General features: G+C 43.7%; 1 protein-coding gene across 1 annotated transcript; it reads left to right on the top strand.

Moving 5' to 3' along the window:
- The first annotated feature begins 878 nt into the window (after nucleotides 1-878).
- On the top strand, nucleotides 879-3061 carry LOC124659835 (cytochrome P450 734A4-like). The gene is made up of 5 exons (XM_047197651.1): nucleotides 879-1286; nucleotides 1404-1627; nucleotides 1716-1966; nucleotides 2059-2443; nucleotides 2591-3061. Exons 1-5 carry the CDS (start codon nucleotides 965-967, stop codon nucleotides 3059-3061), a joined length of 1653 nt encoding a protein of 550 aa, XP_047053607.1. The 5' UTR covers nucleotides 879-964.
- Nucleotides 3062-23124: the final 20063 nt, after the last annotated feature.

Raw genomic sequence — 23124 nt, forward strand, 5'->3', positions numbered from 1 at the left:
GGTGGCGGCAAGAGCGCGATTGCTCGCCGGAATTGGAAGCGCGCGCGGCGGAGGAAGCAGACGTGTCGGCGAGGCGTTCCGCAGCATGTATATATACGGGGCGAGCCTCGTATTTCTCGGGCCCCCGAACTTTTATAGACCGGGCCACCTATTCGGGCTCTGTTCTGTGATGCCTTCGGTCCGAACCTATAAATCCTTAGAAAAATCAGTTCTAACGGTATTTACAGCGGTATTTACAGGGGTATTTACAGGTTCTGTTAGAGTTCTCTTATGGTGGTATTAGCGTGAGAACATGTGAAGGTCCAATTGTTCTACTTATGGCCATTCAACCATTATTCTATTTCTGCTCCCTCTATTTTTTAGTTATCCTGCGTTCTGGCTCTAGTCAAAGAAAAAAAATTAAAATTTGATCAAAGATATAGCAAAAAAATATCAACATCTGTAATTGCATGTTTACATAATATGAAAATACATTTCAAAATAATTCCAATGATACTAATTTTATAGTTTAGATATTAATAGTTTTTTCTATATTTGTAATCAAACTTTATAAAATTTGATTTGGACTAAACCTAAAAGGCAGGCTAGTTATCAACGGATGGAGTACATATTTGGACTTCCAGATTTGAAGCCGACTTTCCACCTGCCGTTTTCCTCATATTTCGTTTCAACAGGGAACACGAAACGCCACGTCAGCGGCCCAGTATGGTCAATGAAGACGCCTCTTAAACCTACCTCGTTGACTCCCACAAACCCGATCAGAACAGGGCAGAACAGAGCTCTCGCTGGGCCCGACCAACGCCGCCGGCCGCTCCCCTATATAACGGCCGCCCACCTCCTCCTGCCCCCTTCTCATTGCCAAACCAACCCAAGAACGCTCGACCATCCTACCGCGCCAAGGAAGCAAACTCCGGTTCCCTTCTCCGGCTGTCTCCTCTGTTTCAAGAAGCAGGGGATTGGGTCAATGGGCTTGGAGGAGGCAGGGATGTGGGCGCCGGGGTGGTGGTCTACGTGGGGCTCGCTGGCCGTCGTCGTGACGGCGGCGTGCCTGCTCCTGCACGTGGCGGCGCGGGTGGCGGACGCGCTGTGGTGGCGGCCGCGGCGTCTGGAGGCGCACTTCGCGGCGCAGGGCGTGCGCGGCCCGCCGTACCGGTTCCTCTTCGGCTCCGTCCGCGAGATGGTGGCGCTCATGGTGGACGCCACCGCCAAGCCCATGTCGCCGGCCAACTCCCACAACGCGCTCCCCCGGGTGCTCGCCTTCTACCACTACTGGAGAAAGATCTACGGTATGCACGCGCACGCTGCTTCTGTGTTTTTCCTGTTCTGATGATTATTCTCTTTGCTTGACTGCACGTTCTCGCGATCAGTGGATTGGCTTCTAATGGTGGTGTCTGGATGCGCAGGTCCGACGTTCCTGATATGGTTCGGGCCGACGCCGCGGCTGACGGTGGCGGAGCCGGAGCTGGTCCGCGAGATCTTCCTGACCCGCGCGGAGGCGTTCGACCGGTACGAGGCGCACCCCATCGTCCGGCAGCTGGAGGGCGACGGCCTCGTCAGCCTGCACGGCGACAAGTGGGCGCTCCACCGCCGCGTGCTCACCCCCGCCTTCTACCCCGACAACCTCAACGTACGAATACGAACGAAACGCCCTTTCTCTCTGCTCCTTTGGCCACTATGCAGCAGCTGACACGGCGGCGATGTGTGTGTTTTTGCAGCGGCTGGTGCCGCACGTCGGCAGGTCGGTGGCGGCCCTGGCGGAGAGGTGGCGCACGATGGCGTGCGCGAGCGGCGACGGCGAGGTGGAGGTGGACGTGGCGGAGTGGTTCCAGGCGGTGACCGAGGAGGCCATCACGCGCGCCACGTTCGGGCGCAGCTACGACTCCGGCCGCGTGGTGTTCCGCATGCAGGGCCGCCTCATGGCCTTCGCCTCCGAGGCCTTCCGCAAGGTGCTCGTCCCCGGCTACCGGTACGTCGGTCAAATACAGCATCAATCCAAAAACCGGATTTGCCGCCCATTGTATTGTCGGTCATATTAATTGAACTCGATTGAATTTGCAGGTTCTTGCCGACGAAGAAGAACCGGATGTCCTGGGGGCTGGACAGGGACATCAGGCGCGGCCTAGTCCGGCTCATCGGCCGGCGCAGCGACGCCGCCAAGGAACACGAAACGAACAAGGGCAACGACGGCGGCTTCAAGGACCTGCTGGGGCTGATGATCAATGCCCGGGACAAGAAGTCGCAGCCGATGCCGGTGCAAGACATGGTGGAGGAGTGCAAAACGTTCTTCTTCGCCGGCAAGCAGACGACCACCAACTTGCTGACCTGGGCCACCGTGCTCCTGGCCATGCACCCGGACTGGCAGGACCGCGCGCGGCAGGAGGTCGTCGCCGTCTGCGGCCCCGGCGAGCTCCCCACCAAGGAGCACCTCCACAGGCTGAAAACGGTACGCCACCCGCAAACCACTGTTCCGACACACCGAAAGCTCCAGACGATCCTGCCGGAGGGGAGGAGGGCGTTTCGGTAACTTGCCCACGACAGCAACGAAAGAAAGAAAAGCCTCACGTTGTTTCTACCCCGTGTTGTTTTCCAGCTGGGGATGATCCTGAACGAGACGCTGAGGCTGTACCCACCGGCGGTGGCCACCATCCGCCGGGCCAAGGTCGACGTCACCTTGGGCGGCGGCGAGCTGGCGATCCCGCGCGACACGGAGCTTCTGATCCCGATCATGGCGATGCACCACGACGCGAGGTTCTGGGGCGCCGACGCCGCGCAGTTCAACCCGGCGCGGTTCGCCGGCGGGGCGGCGCGGGCGGCGACGCACCCGCTGGCGTTCATCCCGTTCGGGCTGGGTTCCCGGATGTGCGTCGGCCAGAACCTCGCCATCCTCGAGGCCAAGCTTACGCTCGCCGTCCTGCTCCAGCGGTTCGAGTTCAGGCCGTCGCCCAAGTACGTGCACGCGCCGACGGTGCTCATGCTGCTCTACCCGCAGTACGGCGCGCCCGTGATCTTCCGCCCCATTGCTCCATCTCCGCCGTCCGATCCGACGACTCCGGCTAGCTAGCTAGTAGCTCGCCATCAACGAACTGTAGGGAGTAGGAATTGACAGAAATGACCCCCTGCCGTGCTGTGTGTACATATGGTTAGTGACACGGACGGAGCCACCACTAACAAAAAGCTTGGGATTTGCTGCCATGGCCTCTGCTTTTGGGGGTGGCATGTTGCCGGAAACGCCTCGTTAACTGACTAGATCACCGGAGAGCAGTGAGATTTTACGATTTGATGGCACGGGACAGGAAAACAGCGGGCCCTGCCTCCGTTGCCGGGTCGCTTCCATTTGTTCTCTTCTCCTTCCATGGATTCTGGCGGTGTGCTTTGTGTACAGGCGTGGCTTTATTTATTCCGGCTATTCTTTATTACAGGAAAAAGAAAATCAAAATGCAAAAAGGTGTATGGGGATGGGAAATTTGTTCGCAGTGCACCTACGTACGCGGTATTCCAGCTCTTTGTGCTCCTCTACTTTTCTTTTCTTTTATTTTCTGCCTGGCTGTGTTGTGTTGACAATTCATCGTAGAATCTTCGGGTACAGGCAGGGAGGAATACGTATGCTGTGTGCATCTTGTGCTCATGTTTTCTGTACAGAAGCGTTAGATTCTAACTGAAGTCCACTGTGCCGCCAGTGTGTCGCCCACTCCACATTGTCCTCCTCCGGCCACTACTCTCCCGCTTCTTTATACACAAGAAAGAATTTTATTTTGCACCCCAGATTTCCTTTTTCTATTGCCGCTTATTTCAGTTATGAGGTATGTCGGGCAAATAGCAATATGGTTTTCTTTCAAAGAAATTTAACCGAGTATGTGTATATAATATTTTTTAAAGGTTTTGGCGGTCCCCATTCCCCATAATGTTAAAAAAGATATGCAAACTTTGGAAATCTACTTGTTGGTTGGACAAAGCATTTTGGAGTTGAAACATTCGCTTTGATGAGATAGTCAAATTGTTCGGCTTCAACAAAACATTATATGCACTTGTTGGTTGGACAAAGCATTTCTGGACAATATGATGAAAAGATTTAACATGAATGTAGGAAAGAAAGCATTCTTGCCCATGACACGTGGTGTAGGACTAAGAAAGACTCAGAGGCCTCACAGGTCTAAAGAGTCATGAAATTTTGATTCCATACACTTTGGCACTCAGATCGATTATGCCATTATATGCACCTTACCTCACGTTTCCTTTGTACTAAGCGTTACGAGCAGCTACCAAGCTAATCTTGGCGAGAGCCACTAGGCGGCTGGTAAGGATAATTTTAAGTACATTAGAATTACTAAGGATAGGTTCGAAGTTTATGATGGTGACAATGGGCTCGATGTAAGGTTGCACTTATACAAGTTTCCAAACCGATAAATATGACTTTCATTAACAAACCGCTATCGTTTATCAACTTGAGGTTAGGTGGCATGGGAGCGACTCGAACTCGGTGCCATGGTGGGATCTTAGAGGATTAACTCTGGTTGTGTCTAGGTGGCCGAAAACCGGCAAGTCACACACTTAAGGGTACTGAGCTAGTCGGATATGACCTGACTGATATAAAGGCTGACTAGGCTAGACCCGAGTCGGGCCGGGAAAGAGTTTGATGCAATTTGGATTGGTGTTGCACTCAGATTATGGTATATTGGAACCACGAATCGTGGATCCATACAAACGCCTATATAAGGTGGAATCACAAGTGACCAAGGGTTACACTTGCATCATAGTCATGCTTTAGAATCCCTAGCTAGCCACCAGCCCACCACAAATTTCCAGGTCGAACAAACAGATCTAGCAATCTGGCACCAATGTTCCGCCTCATATGTGTGGATACTAGAACACTAAGATGAAGGACTTCATGAACCTACAAGAAGTTGTTAGAGAAATTAGACGCATGCAATGACTGCGCTCCCACTACTCGCGTCATCGAATTCCGCACATGTGAATCTAGTGTTAATCCCGTAATTTAATCCCAAAATATAGATCATTGTATTACATGGTAAAAGTATGTTTGACTGCGCAAGTTTCACCCACATGAACCAATAATATGTCGTACGAACCAAATATTTTCCTAGCGCTAACCTATCAAGCTTGTGCTAGCGCCAAGAATTAATGTGTGAAGTGGTACCTCGTCTAGAACCAACCCATAGTTCGATGGTTAGGACGGCAATGGTACCACCGCCAACCCACCATGGATTAAACCTAGGATTTGATTATTTCATAGGAGAAATTTTCTTTCGGTGGGAGGCAGCGTCTCCGTTAATAGCGAGGCACATATGGTTACTTCATCAATCTTTCAAGGCACGCCGAATCAGTCTCTTAGATTTGCTCATATAGGTAGGATGTGTGCGTGTTCATAGGAGGCGTATGTATGTATGTGTGAGTGTGTCCATTGCAGCGTGTTTCTAAAAACATTATCCAATATAATGCCACAGGCAATCTTATAGGGCAGGTCCACATGTCATATAAATTGATAAAAATATGATACATAAACTAGGTTTTTCTATTTGGGGTAATGATACGTCTCAAACGTATCTATAATTTCTTATGTTCCATGCTACTTTTATGATGATACTCACATGTTTTATACACATTATATGTCATATTTATGCGTTTTCCGGAACTAACCTGTTGACGAGATGCCGAAGGGCCAGTTGCTGTTTTCTGCTGTTTTTGATTCCAGAAATCCTAGTAAGGAAATATTCTCGGAATCGGACGAAATCAACGCCCAGCATTTTAGAATTCCACGAAACTTCCAGAACACCCGAGAGCCACCAGAGGGGGGCCACAGGGCCACCAGACGCCAGGGCGGCGCGGCCCTAGGGGGGCGCGCCCCCCTATTGTGTGGCGCCCCCGTCAGCCCTTCGACTCCGCCTCTTCGCCTATTTAAGCCTCCTCGACCTAAATCTTCGATACGGAAAAGCCACGGTACGAGAAACCTTCCAGAGCCGCCGCCATCGTGAAGCCAAGATCTGGGGGACAGGAGTCTCTGTTCCGGCACGCCGCCGGGATGGGGAAGTGCCCCCGGAAGGCATCTCCATCGACACCACCGCCATCTTCATCAACGCTGCTATCTCCCATGAGGAGGGAGTAGTTCTCCATCGAGGCTAAGGGCTGTACCGGTAGCTATGTGGTTAATCTCTCTCCCATGTACTTCAATACAATGATCTCATGAGCTGCCTTACATGATTGAGATCCATATGACGAGTTTGTAATCTTGATATTGTTATGCTATTCAAGTGGATTTTACTTATGTGATCTCCGGAGACTCCTTGTCCCACGAGTGTAAAGGTGACAGTGTGTGCACCGTGTGAGTCTCTTAGGCTATATTTCACAGAATACTTATTCACTGAGTTATGATTTGAGTTGGATGTCTCTATGAAATTATGGTGTGTTAGTACCTCCTATGAATGCTCACAGTGACAGCGTGGGGTGTTTATTAGTACTTGGGAATACAACTTTAAGGTTTGCCTACATGATGAATTAGTGTTCGTTATCTTGCCAAAGAGTAATTCAGAATAGCATAGTGAAGTGCTTATATTTATATTCAATTATGATTTCAATGTTGAGAGTGTCCACTAGTGAAAGTATGATCCCTAGGTCTTGTTTCTAAGCATCGAAACTCCGTTTACTTACTGTTCTATTGCATGTTTACTTGCTGCCATATTTTATTCAGATTGCTATTACCACTCATATTCATCCATACTACTTGTATTTCACTATCTCTTCGCCGAACTAGTGCACCTATACATCTGACAAGTGTATTAGGTGTGTTGGGGACACAAGAGACTTCTTGTATCGTGATTGCAGGGTTGCTTGAGAGGGATATCTTTGACCTCTTCCTCCCTGAGTTCGATAAACCTTGGGTGATCCACTTAAGGAAAACTTGTTGCTGTTCTACAAACCTCTGCTCTTGGAGGCCCAACACTGTCTACAAGAATAGAAGCACCTGTAGACATCAAGCACTTTTCTGGCTCCGTTGCCGGGGAGGTAAGGTAAAAGGCACTCACACTCCGGTCCTAGGTAACTAAGTACTTTTCTGTTGCCGTTGTGTGTGTGTTCGAAGCTATTTCCTTTGGATCCTGCAATTGCATCTTTTTGTTTCTTGTTAAACACTAGTAAGGCATAATGGAAAACATTTGTGAGCTTTTTGTACTATTTCCTGAGTCAAGACATGAATGGTTTAATGCGAAAATTAAAAAACCTATGGAACCTTATTTGCATGCTAGTAGTAATATTAGTATGAACGCTTTGAACACCATTGTTGATAATGAAATAGAAAATTCTAAGCTTGGGGAGGTCGGTTTTGATGAAAATGATCTCTTTAGCCCTCGGGTATTGAGGAGAAAGTTTATGTTGATTATGATATGCCTCCTATTTATGATGATTATAATGATAGTGGTCTTTTGGTGCCACCTACTATGGAGAGTAATTTTTATTATGATGATACTATACCTCCTATATTTGATGATGAGAATAACAATGATAGCTACTTTGTTGAATTTTCTCCCACTACAACTAATAAAATTGATTATGCTTATGTGGAGAGTAATAATTTTATGGATATAGCTCATGATAAGAATGTTTCATTTGATAGTTATATTGTTGAGTTTGTTCATGATGCTACTGAAAATTATTATGAGAGAGGAAAATATGGTTGTAGAAATTTTCATGTTACTAAAACACCTCTCTATATGCTGAAATTTTTGAAGTTACACTGGTTTTATCTTCCTATGCTTGTTGCATTATGCTTCATGAATTTGTTTATTTACAAGATTCCTTTTCATAGGAAGTGGGTTAGACTTAAATGTGTTATGAATTTGCTTCTAGATGCTCTCTTTTGCTTCAACTCTTATTTCTTCCGAGTGCATCATTAAAACTGCTGAGCCCATCTTAATGGCTATAAAGAAAGAACTTCTTGGAAGATAACCCATGTGTTTATTTTACTACAATACTTTTGTTTTATATTTGAGTCTTGGAAGTTGTTACTACTGTAGCAACCTCTCCTTATCTTTATTTTATCGCAATTGTTGTGCCAAGTAAAGTCTTTGATAGTAGGGTTGATACTAGATTTGGATTACTGCGCAGAAATAGATTTCTTGCTGTCACGAATTTCAATATGCCTCTCTGTAGGTAACTCAGAAAAATCTGCCAATTTACGTGCGTGATCCTCAGATATGTACGCAACTTTCATTCAATTGGAGCATTTTCATCTGAGGAAGTCCAGTGCCTCTAAAAAATTCTTCTTTACGGACTGTTCTGTTTTGACAGATTCTGCCTTTTATTTCGCATTGCCTCTTTTGCTGTGTTTGATGAATTTCTTTGTTCCATTAACTTCCAGTAGCTTTGGGCAATGTCCAGAAGTGTTAAGAATGATTGTGTCGCCTCTGAATATGTGAATTTTTGATTATGCACTAACCCTCTAATGAGTTTGTTTTGAGTTTGGTGTGGAGGAAGTTTTCAAGGGTCAAGAGAGGAGGATGATATACTATGATCAAGAAGAGTGAAGAGTCTAAGCTTGGGGATGCCCCCGTGGTTCATCCCTGTATATTTTAAGAATACTCAAGCATCTAAGCTTGGGGATGCCCAAGGCATCCCCTTCTTCATCGACAACTTATCAGGTTTCTTCTCTTGAAACTATATTTTTATTCGGTCACATCTTATGTGATTTACTTGGAGCGTTTGTGTGCTTTTATTTTCGTTTTGTTATTTTCATTCTCTGAAAAAATGCATGCTTGTGTGGGAGAGAGACACGCTCCGCTATTGCATATGAACACATGTGTTCTTAGTTCTATCTTTAATGTTCATGGCGAAGGTTGAAACTGCTTCGTTCATTGTTGTTTGGTTGGAAACAGAAAATGCTGCATGTGGTAATTGGTATAATGTCTTGAATAATTTGATACTTGGCAATTGTTGTGCTCATATAGATCATGTTTAAGCTCTTGCATCATGTACTTTGTACCCATTAATGAAGAACTACATAGAGCTTGTTAAAATTTGGTTTGCATGATTGGTCTCTAGAGTCTAGATATTTTCTGGTTAAGGTGTTTGAACAACAAGGAGACGATGTAAAGTCTTATAATGCTTACAATATGTTTATATGTGAGTCTTGCTGCACCGTTTTATACTTGAGTTTGCTTCAAACAACCTTGCTAGCCTAGCCTTGTATTGAGAGGAATTCTTCTCGTGCATCCAAATCCTTGAGCCAAAAACTATGCCATTTGTGTCCACCATACCTACCTACTACATGGTATTTCTCTGTCATTCCAAGCAAATACTTCATGTGCTACCTTTAAACAATTCAAAAGCTATTTTCTCTTATTTGTGTCAATGTTTTATAGCTCATGAGGAAGTATGTGGTGTTTATCTTTCGATCTTGTCATCTACTTCGGACAGACTTTCACAATGGACTAGTGGCTTCATCCGCTTATCCAATAATTTTGCAAAAAGAGCTGGCAATGGGGTTCCCAGCCCCAAATTAATTAAAACTTGCATTAATAATTCTCTTCACATGCTTTGCCCTGATCTATCAGTAAGCAACTTAATTTTGCAAATAGACACTCCTCCATGGTATGTGAATGTTGGAAGGCACCCGAGGATTCGGTTAGCCATGGCTTGTGTAAGCAAAAGGTTGGGAGGAGTGTCATCTATAAATAATGAAACTAAAATACATGTGTAAACAAAAGAGAAAAGGGATGATCTACCTTGCTGGTAGAGATAACGTTCTTCATGGGAGCCGCTCTTGAAAGTCTGCTTGATAAGGTAGTTAGAGTACCCACTACCATTCGTTGACAACAACAAACACCTCTCAAAACTTTACTTTTATGCTCTCTATATGATTTCAAAACTTGAAAGCTCTAGCACATGATTTAATCCCTGCTTCCCTCTGCGAAGGGCCTTTCTTCTACTTTATTGTTGAGTCAGTTTGCCTATTCTTTCTATCTCAGAAGCAAACACTTGTATCAACTATGTGCATTGATTCTTACATGTTTACCTACTGCATTTGTTATATTGCTTTATGTTGACAACTATCCATGAGATATACATGTTACAAGTTGAAAGCAATTGCTGAAACTTAATCATCCTTTGTGTTGCTTAAATGCCTCTACTAAGAATTTATTGCTTTATGAGTAACTCTTATGCAAGTCTTATTGATGCTTGTCTTGAAAGTACTATTCATGAAAAATCTTTGTTATATGGTTCATTTGTTTACTCATTGTCTTTACCATTGCTTTGAATCGCTGCATTCATCTCATATGCTTTACAATAGTATGATCAAGATTATGATAGCATGTCACTTAAGAAATTATCCTTGTTATCGTTTACCTACTCGAGGGCGAGTATGAACTAAGCTTGGGGATGCTTGATACGTCTCAAACTTATCTATAATTTCTTATGTTCCATGCTACTTTTATGATGATACTCACATGTTTTATACACATTATATGTCATATTTATGCGTTTTCCGGAACTAACCTATTGACGAGATGCCGAAGGGCCGATTCTTGTTTTCTCGCTGTTTTTGGTTTCAGAAATCCTAGTAAGGAAATATTCTCGGAATCGGACGAAATCAACGCCCAGCATCTTAGAATTCCACGAAGCTTCCAGAACACCCGAGAGCCACAAGAGGGGGCCACAGGGCCACCAGACGCCAGGGCGGCGCGGCCCAAGGGGGGGCGCGCCCCCCTATTGTGTGGCGCCCCCGTCAGCCCTCCGACTCCGCCTCTTCACCTATTTAAGCCTCCTCGACCTAAATCTTCGATACGGAAAAGCCACGGTACGAGAAACCTTCCAGAGCCGCCGCCATCGCGAAGCCAAGATCTGGGGGACAGGAGTCTCTGTTCCGGCACGCCGCCGGGACGGGGAAGTGCCCCCGGAAGGCATCTCCATCGACACCACCGCCATCTTCATCAACGCTCGCTTGTCTCCCATGAGGAGGGAGTAGTCCTCCATCGAGGCTAAGGGCTGTACCGGTAGCTATGTGGTTAATCTCTCTCCCATGTACTTCAATACAATGATCTCATGAGCTGCCTTACATGATTGAGATCCATATGATGAGTTTGTAATCTAGATATCGTTATGCTATTCAAGTGGATTTTACTTATGTGATCTCCGGAGACTCCTTGTCCCACGAGTGTAAAGGTGACAAGTGTGTGCACCGTGTGGGTCTCTTAGGCTATATTTCACTGAATACTTATTCACCGAGTTATGATTTGAGTTGGATGTCTCTATGAAATTGTGGTGTGTTAGTACCTCCTATGAATGCTCACAGTGACAGCGTGGGGTGTTTATTAGTACTTGGGAATACATCTTTAAGGTTTGCCTACATGATGAATTAGTGTTTGTTATCTTGCCAAAGAGTAATTCAGAATAGCATAGTGAAGTGCTTATATTTATATTCAATTATGATTGCAATGTTGAGAGTGTCCACTAGTGAAAGTATGATCCTTAGGCCTTGTTTCTAAGCATCAAAACTCCGTTTAGTTACTGTTCTGTTGCATGTTTACTCGCTTTCATATTTTATTCAGATTGCTATTACCACTCATATTCATCCATACTACTTGTATTTCACTATCTCTTCGCCGAACTAGTGCACCTATACATCTGACAAGTGTATTAGGTGTGTTGGGGACACAAGAGACTTCTTGTATCGTGATTGCGGGGTTGCTTGAGAGGGATATCTTTGACCTCTTCCTCCCTGAGTTCGATAAACCTTGGGTGATCCACTTAAGGGAAACTTGCTGCTGTTCTACAAACCTCTGCTCTTGGAGGCCCAACACTGTCTACAAGAATAGAAGCACCCGTAGACATCAGGTAACCATCACTACCTTAGACCTCCTCGAGTTGAACCTCCTCCGTAGGTTGGCTCCCCCTCCGGCCTTCCTCGTTAGTGTTGGGAGGGATGGGTAACAAATCTATGAGTGGAGTTTTTAATAATAAATAGTGTTTCAAAAGATTAGGTAGGGTTTTGGTAACCATCTTTTTTGGATTCTGCCTCAATGGAATGACATCGCCTACAATAAGTGATATTCGGCCCTTCACTCGATGACGAGATCTCCTTCATGGCGTCAATGGTGTTGTTGGAACATTAATTTTTCTAGGTATGGGTATTTAGATCTTACTTTTCCAGATCGATTTGTTTTGGATATTTACTCATAGTTGCTTACGGGGAGCATTGTCATGATCGACAATGGTGATTTGTAGTCTTGGCTCCCCAATTACATCGGCTGTGTTGTTTGGTTGCTTTTTTCCTATCATATTGATGGTGGTGTTGTTGCCAATGTTGATTGACTACATTAATAGTTGCAGGATGCACGTAGCTATGGCAGTGCGGCTCAAATTGAAATTATGGGATAACATGCACTGGTATGTATAGGTCCGTGGTTTGGTATCTATCTTATTTTTCTTTGCTGCCTTTAGAAAAGTACAAGATTATATCGTGGAAGAAGAAAGAGTTTGAAGACAATGAAGCTTTGCTCAGTTTTTGGCCTTCATTTTACTATAAATATATGGTATTGATTGTCAAAAGGGGGGTTTTCTATTTGGACTTAAGGGGTAGATTGATAACAATTTTCTTAGATGGGGTACAAAATGAAATTTAATTCATGAAACTCATACTATTAGAGAAAACCAAATGTTAGACCGGGCCATAGTTTGTTCTTTATTTTAAAAAAATGAATCAAAAGCAACATTTTTGAACTTTCAGAGAATTATGTAAAATGCCTGAATGTAGCAACAATGTATCATATAAACGTGTAGAATCTCATTGTGAAAATCTTTTACTCCGAGCTACATAAAAAAGGATAAGTGTACTAGAATTTTGTAGTTTCGAAAATGTGCATCATTCGCCGTATTAAACATTCACACTTATGTTATTTTTGTGTAGTCTAGAATACAGTGGATTTTGCATTGAGATTTGTATATTTATTAGATAAATAAGATATTGTTTCAAATTAGCTAAAACTTTAAAAAGTTTGCTTTTGACTTTTTTAAAAAAATTTGGGTTGAGTGATTCGGTATGTTGTACTACTACTTGTGCTCCTATTCTACTAATGTACATTCATTTAGGGCATGATTGGTTGCTCGAAAGCCCGTTGCATGCATCCAACATGCCAAAATTCGTGTATTTGGTCCCTTGGGCCGTTTATAAATCTTGGCATGCACGCTTCTTAAAGCATCTTTTTCCCAGCATGCGAAGAAACCAAGCACTGCGCTTGTGAGAAGGGAAAAGTTGTGCCCGTCCCACGCAAGCACGAAGATTGTGCAAGCGCGTACGCATCCCGAGAAGATGGCGGGAGAAATTTCATCACCTCCCGCTGCTACGAACCCTTTATATCAACGCCCGGCTCACCACCAAAAATCGTAGCACCATTTTTCCCACATCTACCTCTCCGTCCCGGCAAGGGGCTACACGGGCAAGCAAGTAAGCAGTGGCATCTAACCGATAGCTGTTGGATGGTGGTGGCCAACAGTTTTTCGCTTCTTCTATGATGGCTCCGAGTTCTTCTGACCCTAACTAGCTAGGAGTTTTTAGCATGTGTAGATTTGAGTAGAGGAATCGATAGATTTGTGGCCACATGTTGTTTGTTGGTAGTGGGGTAGTGATTGATGCACATGATGTATTGTATGGCAGTTGTATCTCAGTTGGTAACACTAGTTATTCTAAAGTTGTCCAAAGGTTCAGTCTTTCTTAGAGCATCTCTAACAGAGCCCGTAAAAACTCGAGCTGAAAAAGGCGAGTTCACTTCACCGAACTCGCGTATTCGAGTCGTAAAACGGCTGGCGCAGAACAGAGCCAGTAAACCAAAACTGTAAAACAGTGTTTTACAGTTTTGATTTACAGGCTCTGTTCTGTGCCAGCGGCATTCGAACCCGTAAAAACAGGGTTTATGAAATTATTTTAGCATATGATCGAAGAAACATCACAATAAAATGCAAATAATTCATGCATAGTTCATAGTGCAGACATCAAATGACAGAATCAAATGACACAGTTCATAGTTCCCCCTCTCCTATCACCGCCGGCATCAAACCGAGGTTGGCCCACCGTCACTGATAGGTCTCAAAAGTATCTATAATTTCTTATGTTCCATGCTACTTTTATGATGATACTCACATGTTTTATACACACTTTATGTCATTTATATGCATTTTCCGGCACTAACCTATTGACGAGATGCCGAAGAGCCGCTGTCGTTTTCTGCTGTTTTTGGTTTCAGAAATCCTACAAAGGAAATATTCTCGGAATTGGACGAAATCAACACCCAGGGTATTATTTTTCCACGGAGCTTCCAGAAGACCGAAGGGGATACGAAGTGGGGCGACGAGGCGATGTACCCATAGGGTGGCGCGGCCAGCATGGGGCCCGTGCCGGCCTATGGTGTGGGGCCCCTACGCCGCCTCCAACCCTGCTAGATGGTTGTCTTCTCCTCATTGTGCTATCATGTTAGATCTTGTGAGCTGCCTATCATGATCAAGATCATCTATTTGTAATGCTACATGTTGTGTTTGTTGGGATCCGATGAATATGGAATACTATGTCAAGTTTATTATCAATCTATCATATATATGTTGTTTATGTTCTTGCATGCTCTCCGTTGCTAGTAGAGGCTCTGGCCAAGTTGATACTTGTAACTCCAAGAGGGAGTATTTATGCTCGATAGTGGGTTCATGCCTCCATTCAATCTAGGACAGTGACAGAAAGTTCTAAGGTTGTGGATGTGCTGTTGCCACTAGGGATAAAACATCAATGTTTTGTCTAAGGATATTTGTGTTGATTACATTACGGCACCATACTTAATGCAATTGTCTGTTGTTTGCAACTTAATACTGGAAGGGGTGCGGATGCTAACCCGAAGGTGGACTTTTTAGGCATAGATGCATGCTGGATAGCGGTCTATGTACTTTGTCGTAATGCCCTGATTAAATCTCATAGTAGTCATCGTGATATATGTATGTGCATTGTTATGCCCTCTCTATTTGTCAATTGCCCAACTGTAATTTGTTCATCCAACATGCTATTTATCTTATGGGAGAGACACCACTAGTGAACTGTGGACCCCGATCCATTCTTTTACATCTGAAATACAATCTACTGCAAACTCTGTTCTTTACTGTTCTTCGCAAACAAATATCATTTTCCACACCATACGTTTAATCCTTTGTTTACAGCAAGCCAGTGAGATTGACAACCTCGCTGTTAAGTTGGGGCAAAGTATTGTGATTGTGTTGTGCAGGTTCCACGTTGGCGCCGGAATCCCTGGTGTTGCGCTGCACTACACTCCATCACCAACAACCTTCACGTGTTCCTTAACTCCTACTGGTTCGATAACCTTGATTTCATACTGAGGTAAAACTCGCTGCTGTACGCATCACACCTTCCTCTTGGGGTTCCCAACAGACGTGTGTCAACTGCACGCCAGCAATAATTTTTCTGGCGCCGTTGCCGGGGAACGAAGAAAAGTTACACCACAAAGATTTCCAACTCCCACGACAACTGCCAGCGATTTTTCTGGCGCCGTTGCCGGGGAGATCAAGACACGCTGCAAGGGGAGTCTCCCACATCCAATCTCTTTACTTTGTTTTTGTCTTGCTTTACTTTATTTTATTTACTGGTTTGTTTGCTCTCTATATCAAAAATACAAAAAAAATTAGTTACTAGTTTTACTTTATTTACTGTCTTGTTTGCGTTCTCTATATTAAAAACACAAAAAAATTTAGTTACTTGCATTTAATTTATTTAGTTTGCTTTATTTACTACTGCTAAAATGAATACCCCTGAGAACACTAAGTTGTGTGACTTCACTAGCACAAATAATAATGATTTCCTATGCACACCTATTGCTCCACTCGCTACTACAGACGAGAATTTTTTGAAATTAAACCTGCTTTACTAAATCTTGTTATGAGAGAGCAATTTTCTGGTGTTAGTTCTGATGATGCTGCTGCCCATCTTAATAATTTTGTTGAACTTTGTGAAATGCAAAAGTATAAGGATGTAGATGGTAACATTATAAAATTAAAATTGTTGATACGTCTCAAACGTATCTATAATTTCTTATGTTCCATGCTACTTTTATGATGATACTCACATGTTTTATACACACTTTATGTCATTATTATGCATTTTCCGGCACTAACCTATTGACGAGATGCCGAAGAGCCGCTTGTTGTTTTCTCGCTGTTTTTGGTTTCAGAAATCCTACAAAGGAAATATTCTCGGAATTGGACGAAATCAACGCCCAGGGTCTTATTTTTCCACGAAGATTCCAGAAGACCGAAAGGGATACGAAGTGGGGCGACGAGGCGCCGCCACCATAGGGCCGCGCGGCCAGAGGGGGGCCTGCGCCGCCCTATGGTGTGGGCCCCTCGACAGCCCTCCAACCCTGCCCTTCCGCCTACTTAAAGCCTTCGTCGCGAAAACCCCGAGCATCGAGAGCCACGATACGGAAAACCTTCCGGAGACGGCGCCGCCGCCAATCCCATCTCGGGGATTCAGGAGATCGCCTCCAGCACCCGTCGGAGAGGGGAATCATCTCCCGGAGGACTCTTCATCACCATGATCGCCTCCGGATTGATGTGTGAGTAGTTCACCCTCGGACTATGGGTCCATAGCGAGTAGCTAGATGGTTGTCTTCTCCTCATTGTGCTATCATATTAGATCTTGTGAGCTGCCTATCATGATCAAGATCATCTATTTGTAATGCTACATGTTGTGTTTGTTTGGATCCGATGAATATGGAATACTATGTCAAGTTGATTATCAATCTATCATATATGTATTGTTTATGTTCTTGCATGCTATCCGTTCGTTGGTAGAGGCTCGGCCAAGTTGATACTTGTGACTCCAAGAGGGAGTATTTATGCTCGATAGTGGGTTCATGCCTCCATTGAATCCGGGACGAGTGACGTAAAGTTCTAAGGTTGTGGATGTGTCGTTGCCACCGGGGATAAAACATCAATGCTTTGTCTAAGGATATTTGTGTTGATTACATTACGCACCACATACTTAATGCAATTGTCTCGTTGTTTGCAACTTAATACCTGGAAGGGGTTCGGATGATAACCTCGAATGTGGACTTTTTAGGCATAGATGCATGTCTGGATAGCGGTCTATGTACTTTGTCGTAATGCCCTGATTAAATCTCATAGTAGTCATCGTGATATATGTATGTGCATTGTTATGCCTTCTCTATTTGTCAATTGCCCAACTGTAATTTGTTAACCCAACATGCTATTTATTTTATGGGAGAGACACCACTAGTGAACTGTGGACCCCGGTCCATTCTTTACATCTGAAATACAATCTACTGCAAACTCTGTTCTTTACTGTTCTTCGCAAACAAACATCATCTTCCACACTATACATCTAATCCTTTGTTTACAGCAAGCCAGTGAGATTGACAACCTCACTCCAACCGTTGGGGCAAAGTACTTTGATTGTGTTGTGCAGGTTCCACGTTGACATCCGCACTACACTCCGCCACCAACAACCTTCACGTATTCCTTGACTCCTACTGGTTCGATAACCTTGGTTTCTTACTGAGGGAAAACTTGCTGCTGTGCGCATCACACCTTCCTCTTGGGGTTCCCAACGGGCGTGTGTCTTACACGCCATCAAGCTCTTTTTCTGGCGCCGTTGCCGGGGAGATCAAGACACGCTGCAAGGGAGTCTCCCACATCCAATCTCTTTACTTTGTTTTTGTCTTGCTTTACTTTACTTTATTTACTGCTTTGTTTGCTCTTTATATCAAAAACACAAAAAAAATAGTTGCTAGATTTACTTTATTTACTGTCTTGTTTGCGTTCTCTATATTAAAAACACAAAAAAATTAGTTACTTTCATTTACTTTATTTAGTTTGCTTTATTTACTACTGCTAAAATGAATACTCCTGAGAACACTAAGTTGTGTGATTTCACTAGTTAGGCTTAATGGAAAACAACATAAATATTAGAGATCTTTATAGTATTTATCTTGAGTTAGGACATGAGGTGTTTGAAGAGAAAATTAAAAAACCCATGGAACTTTGTTTGCAAAATAGTTGTAGCAATGTTATTAGCATGAACTCTTTGAACACTATTATTGCTAATATGCTATGGAAGAATTTAAGCTTGGGGAAGCTGGTTTTGATGAGCATGATATTTTTAGTCCCCCAAGCATGGAGGAGAGAATTTACTTTTATGACACTTTTCCTCCCATTTATGATGATAGTGGTATTTTGGCGCCACCTACTATTGAGGATAAAGTTTATTATGATTTATACTATGCCTCCTACATTTGATGATTATGGTGATGAGAATAATAATGATAGCTACTTTGTTGAATTTGCTCCCACTACAATTAATAAGAATGACTATGCTTATGTTGGGAGTAGTAATTATTTTATGCATTAGACTCATGATAAGAATGCTTTATGTGATAGTTATATTGTTGAGTTTGTTCATGATGCTACTGGAAATTATTATGAGAGAGGAAAATATGGTTGTAGAAATTTTCATGTTATTAAAACACCTCTCTATATGCTGGAATTTTTGAAGTTACACTTGTTTTGTCTTCCTATGCTATTCACTTTGTTCTTCATTGACTTGTTTATTTACAAGATTCCTTTTCATAGGAAGTAGGTTAGGCTTAAATTTGTTTCATACTTGCTTTTTGATGCTCTCTTTGCTTCAACTCTCATCCTTATGCGAGTGCATCATTAAATTTACTCGAGCCCATCTTAATGGCTATAAAGAAAGCACTTCTTGGGAGATAACCCATGTTTTTATTTTGCTACTGTTTTGTTGAGTCTTGGAAGTTGTTACTACTGTAGCAACCTCTCCTTATCTTTATTTTATTGCATTGTTGTGCCAAGTAAAGTCTTTGATAGTAAAGTCAATACTAGATTTGGATTACTGCGCAGAAATAGATTTCTTACTGTCACGAAATTGAGCAGCCCCTTCTGTAGGTAATTTAGAAAAATCTTCCAATTTACGTGCGTGATCCTCAGATATGTACGCAACTTTCATTAAATTTGAGCATTTTCATCTGAGCAAGTTAAGTGCCCCAGAAAAATCCGTCTTTACGGACTTTTCTGTTTTGACAAATTCTGCCTTTTATTTCGCATTGCCTGTTTTGCTATGTTGGATGGATTTCTTTGTACCATTAACTTGCAGTAGCTTTGTGCAATGTCCAGAAGTGTTAAGAATGATTATGTCACCTCTGAATATATGAATTTTCAATTATGCACTAACCCTCTAATGAGTTTGTTTTGAGTTTGGTGTGGAGGAAGTTTTCAAGGGTCAAGAGAGGAGGATGATACAATATGATCAAGAAAAGTGAAAAGTCTAAGCTTGGGGATGCCCCCGTGGTTCATCCCTGTATATTTTAAGAAGACTCAGGCATCTAAGCTTGGGGATGCCCAAGGCATCCCTTCTTCATCGACAACTTATCAGCTCACCTCTAGGGAAACTATATTTTTATTCCGTCACATCTTATGTGCTTTACTTGGAGCGTCTGTTTGTTTTTGTTTTTGTTTGAATAAAATCGGATCCTAGCATTCCTTGTGTGGGAGAGAGACACGCTCCGCTGTTGCATATGAACACATATGTTCTTAGCTTTACTTTTAATGTTCATGGCGAAGGTTGAAACTGCTTCGTTCATTGTTATATGGTTGGAAACAGAAAATGCTTCATGTGGTAATTGGTATAATGTCTTGAATAATTTGATACTTGGCAATTGTTGTGCTCATATAGATCATGTTTAAGCTCTTGCATCATGTACTTTGCACCTATTAATGAAGAACTACATAGAGCTTGTTAAAATTTGGTTTGCATGATTGGTCTCTCTAGAGTCTAGATATTTTCTGGTTAAGGTGTTTGAACAACAAGGAGACAATGTAGAGTCTTATAATGCTTGCAATATGTTCTTATGTAAGTTTTGCTATACCGTTTTATACTTGAGTTTTCTTCAAACAACCTTGCTAGCCTAGCCTTGTATTGAGAGGGATTACTTCTCGTGCATCCAAATCCTTGAGCCAAAAACTGTGCCATTTGTGTCCACCATACCTACCTACTACATGGTATTTCTCTGCCATTCCAAAGTAAATTACTTGAGTGCTACCTTTAAAATTCTATTCATTGTCTTTGCAATATATAGCTCATGGGAAAATAGCCTTAAAAACTATTGTGGTGAAGAATATGTAGCTATGTATCTTATTTCTTATAAGTTGCTTGTTGAGCGGTAACCATGTTTCTGGGGACGCCATCAACTATTACACCTTTGTTGAATATCATGTGAGTTGCTATGCATGTTCGTCTTGTCTAAAGCAAGGGTGATTTATCATGATCAAATGGTTTTAGTATGCATATTGTTAGAGAAGAACATTGGGCCGCTAACTAAAGCCATGAATCATGGTGGAAGTTTCAGTTTGGACAATTAATCGTCAATCTCTTATGAGAATATTATCTGTTGTTGAATTCTTATGCATTAAAGAGGAGTCCATTATCTGTTGTCTATGTTGTCCCGGTATGGATGTCTGATACGTCTCAAACGTATCTATAATTTCTTATGTTCCATGCTACTTTTATGATGATACTCACATGTTTTATACACATTATATGTCATTATTATGCATTTTCCGGCACTAACCTATTGACGAGATGCCGAAGAGCCAGTTGCTATTTTCTGCTGTTTTTGGTTTCAGAAATCCTACAAAGGAAATATTCTCGGAATTGGACGAAATCAACGCCCAGGGTCTTATTTTTCCACGGAGCTTCCATAAGATCGAAGGGGATACGAAGTGGGGCGACGAGGCGCCGTACCCATAGGGCGGCGCGGCCAGCATGGGGCCCGCGCCGGCCTATGGTGTGGGGCCCCTGCGCCGCCTCCAACCCTGCCCTTCCGCCTACTTATAGCCTTCGTCGCGAAAACCCTGTATCGAGAGCCACGATACGGAAAACCTTCTAGATACGCCGCCGCCGCCAATCCCATCTCGGGGGATTCAGGAGATCGCCTCCGGCACCCTGCCGGAGAGGGGAATCATCTCCCGGAGGACTCTTCATCACCATGATCGCCTCCGGATTGATGTGTGAGTAGTTCACCCCTCGACTATGGGTCCATAACAGTAGCTAGATGGTTGTCTTCTCCTCATTGTGCTATCATGTTAGATCTTGTGAGCTGCCTATCATGATCAAGATCATCTATTTGTAATGCTACATGTTGTGTTTGTTGGGATCCGATGAATATGGAATACTATGTCAAGTTGATTATCAATCTATCATATATATGTTGTTTATGTTCTTGCATGCTCTCCGTTGCTAGTAGAGGCTCTGGCCAAGTTGATACTTGTAACTTCAAGAGGGAGTATTTATGCTCGATAGTGGGTTCATGCCTCCATTCAATCTAGGACAAGTGACGTAAAGTTCTAAGGTTGTGGATGTGTTGTTGCCACTAGGGATAAAACATCAATGCTTTGTCTAAGGATATTTGTGTTGATTACATTACGCACCATACTTAATGCAATTGTCCGTTGTTTGCAACTTAATACTGGAAGGGGTGCGGATGCTAACCTGAAGGTGGACTTTTTAGGCATAGATGCATGCTGGATAGCGGTCTATGTACTTTGTCGTAATGCCCTAATTAAATCTCATAGTAGTCATCGTGATATGTATGTGCATTGTTATGCCCTCTCTATTTGTCAATTGCCCAACTGTAATTTGTTCACCCAACATGCTATTTATCTTATGGGAGAGACACCACTAGTGAACAGTGGACCCCGGTCCATTCTTTTACATCTGAAATACAATCTACTGCAAACTCTGTTCTTTACTGTTCTTCGCAAACAAACATCATTTTCCACACCATACGTTTAATCCTTTGTTTACAGCAAGCCGGTGAGATTGACAACCTCACTTTTAAGTTGGGGCAAAGTATTGTGATTGTGTTGTGCAGGTTCCACGTTGGCGCCGGAATCCCTGGTGTTGCACCGCACTACACTCCGTCACCAACAACCTTCACGTGTTCCTTGAATCCTACTGGTTCGATGACCTTGGTTTCATACTGAGGGAAAACTCGCTGCTTTACGCATCACACCTTCCTCTTGGGGTTCCCGACAGACGTGTGTCAACTGCACGCCAGCAAGGATTTTTCTGGCGCCGTTGCCGGGGAACGAAGAAAAGTTACACCACAAAGATTTCCAACTCCCACGGCAACTGCCAGTCACTGATACGTCTCCGACGTATCGATAATTTCTTATGTTCCATGCCACATTATTGATGTTATCTACATGTTTTATGCACACTTTATGTCATATTCGTGCATTTTCTGGAACTAACCTATTAACAAGATGCCGAAGTGCCGCTGTCGTTTTCTGCTGTTTTTGGTTTCAGAAATCCTAGTAAGGAAATATTCTCGAATTGGACGAAATCAAAGCCCGTGGGCCTATTTTTCCACGAAGCTTCCGAAGTCCGAAGACGAGACGAAGAGGGGCCACGGGGTGGCCAAACCCTAGGGCGGCGCGGCCCCACCCTGGCCGCGCCGGCCTATGGTGTGGGCCCCCCGTGCCGCCTCTTGACTTGCCCTTCCGCCTACTTAAAGCCTCCGTGACGAAACCCCCAGTACCGAGAGCCACGATACGGAAAACCTTCCAGAGACGCCGTCACCGCCGATCCCATCTCGGGGATCCAGGGATCGCCTCCGGCACCCTGCCGGAGAGGGGAATCATCTCCCGGAGGACTCTACGCCGCCATGGTCGCCTCCGGTGTGATGTGTGAGTAGTCTACCCCTCGGACTATGGGTCCATAGCGGTAGCTAGATGGTTGTCTTCTCCCCATTGTGCTATCATTGTCGGATCTTGTGAGCTGCCTATCATGATCAAGATCATCTATCCGTAATTCTATATGTTGCGTTTGTTGGGATCCGATGAATAGAGAATACTTGTTATGTTGATTATCAAAGTTATGCTTATGTGTTGTTTATGATCTTGCATGCTCTCCGTTACTAGTAGATGCTCTGGCCAAGTAGATGCTTGTAACTCCAAGAGGGAGTACTTATGCTCGATAGTGGGTTCATGCTCGCATTGACACCGGGACAAGTGACGAAAGTTCTAAGGTTGTGT

The sequence above is a fragment of the Lolium rigidum genome, chromosome 1 (genome assembly GCF_022539505.1).
Source record: "Lolium rigidum isolate FL_2022 chromosome 1, APGP_CSIRO_Lrig_0.1, whole genome shotgun sequence".
NCBI lineage: Eukaryota > Viridiplantae > Streptophyta > Magnoliopsida > Poales > Poaceae > Lolium > Lolium rigidum.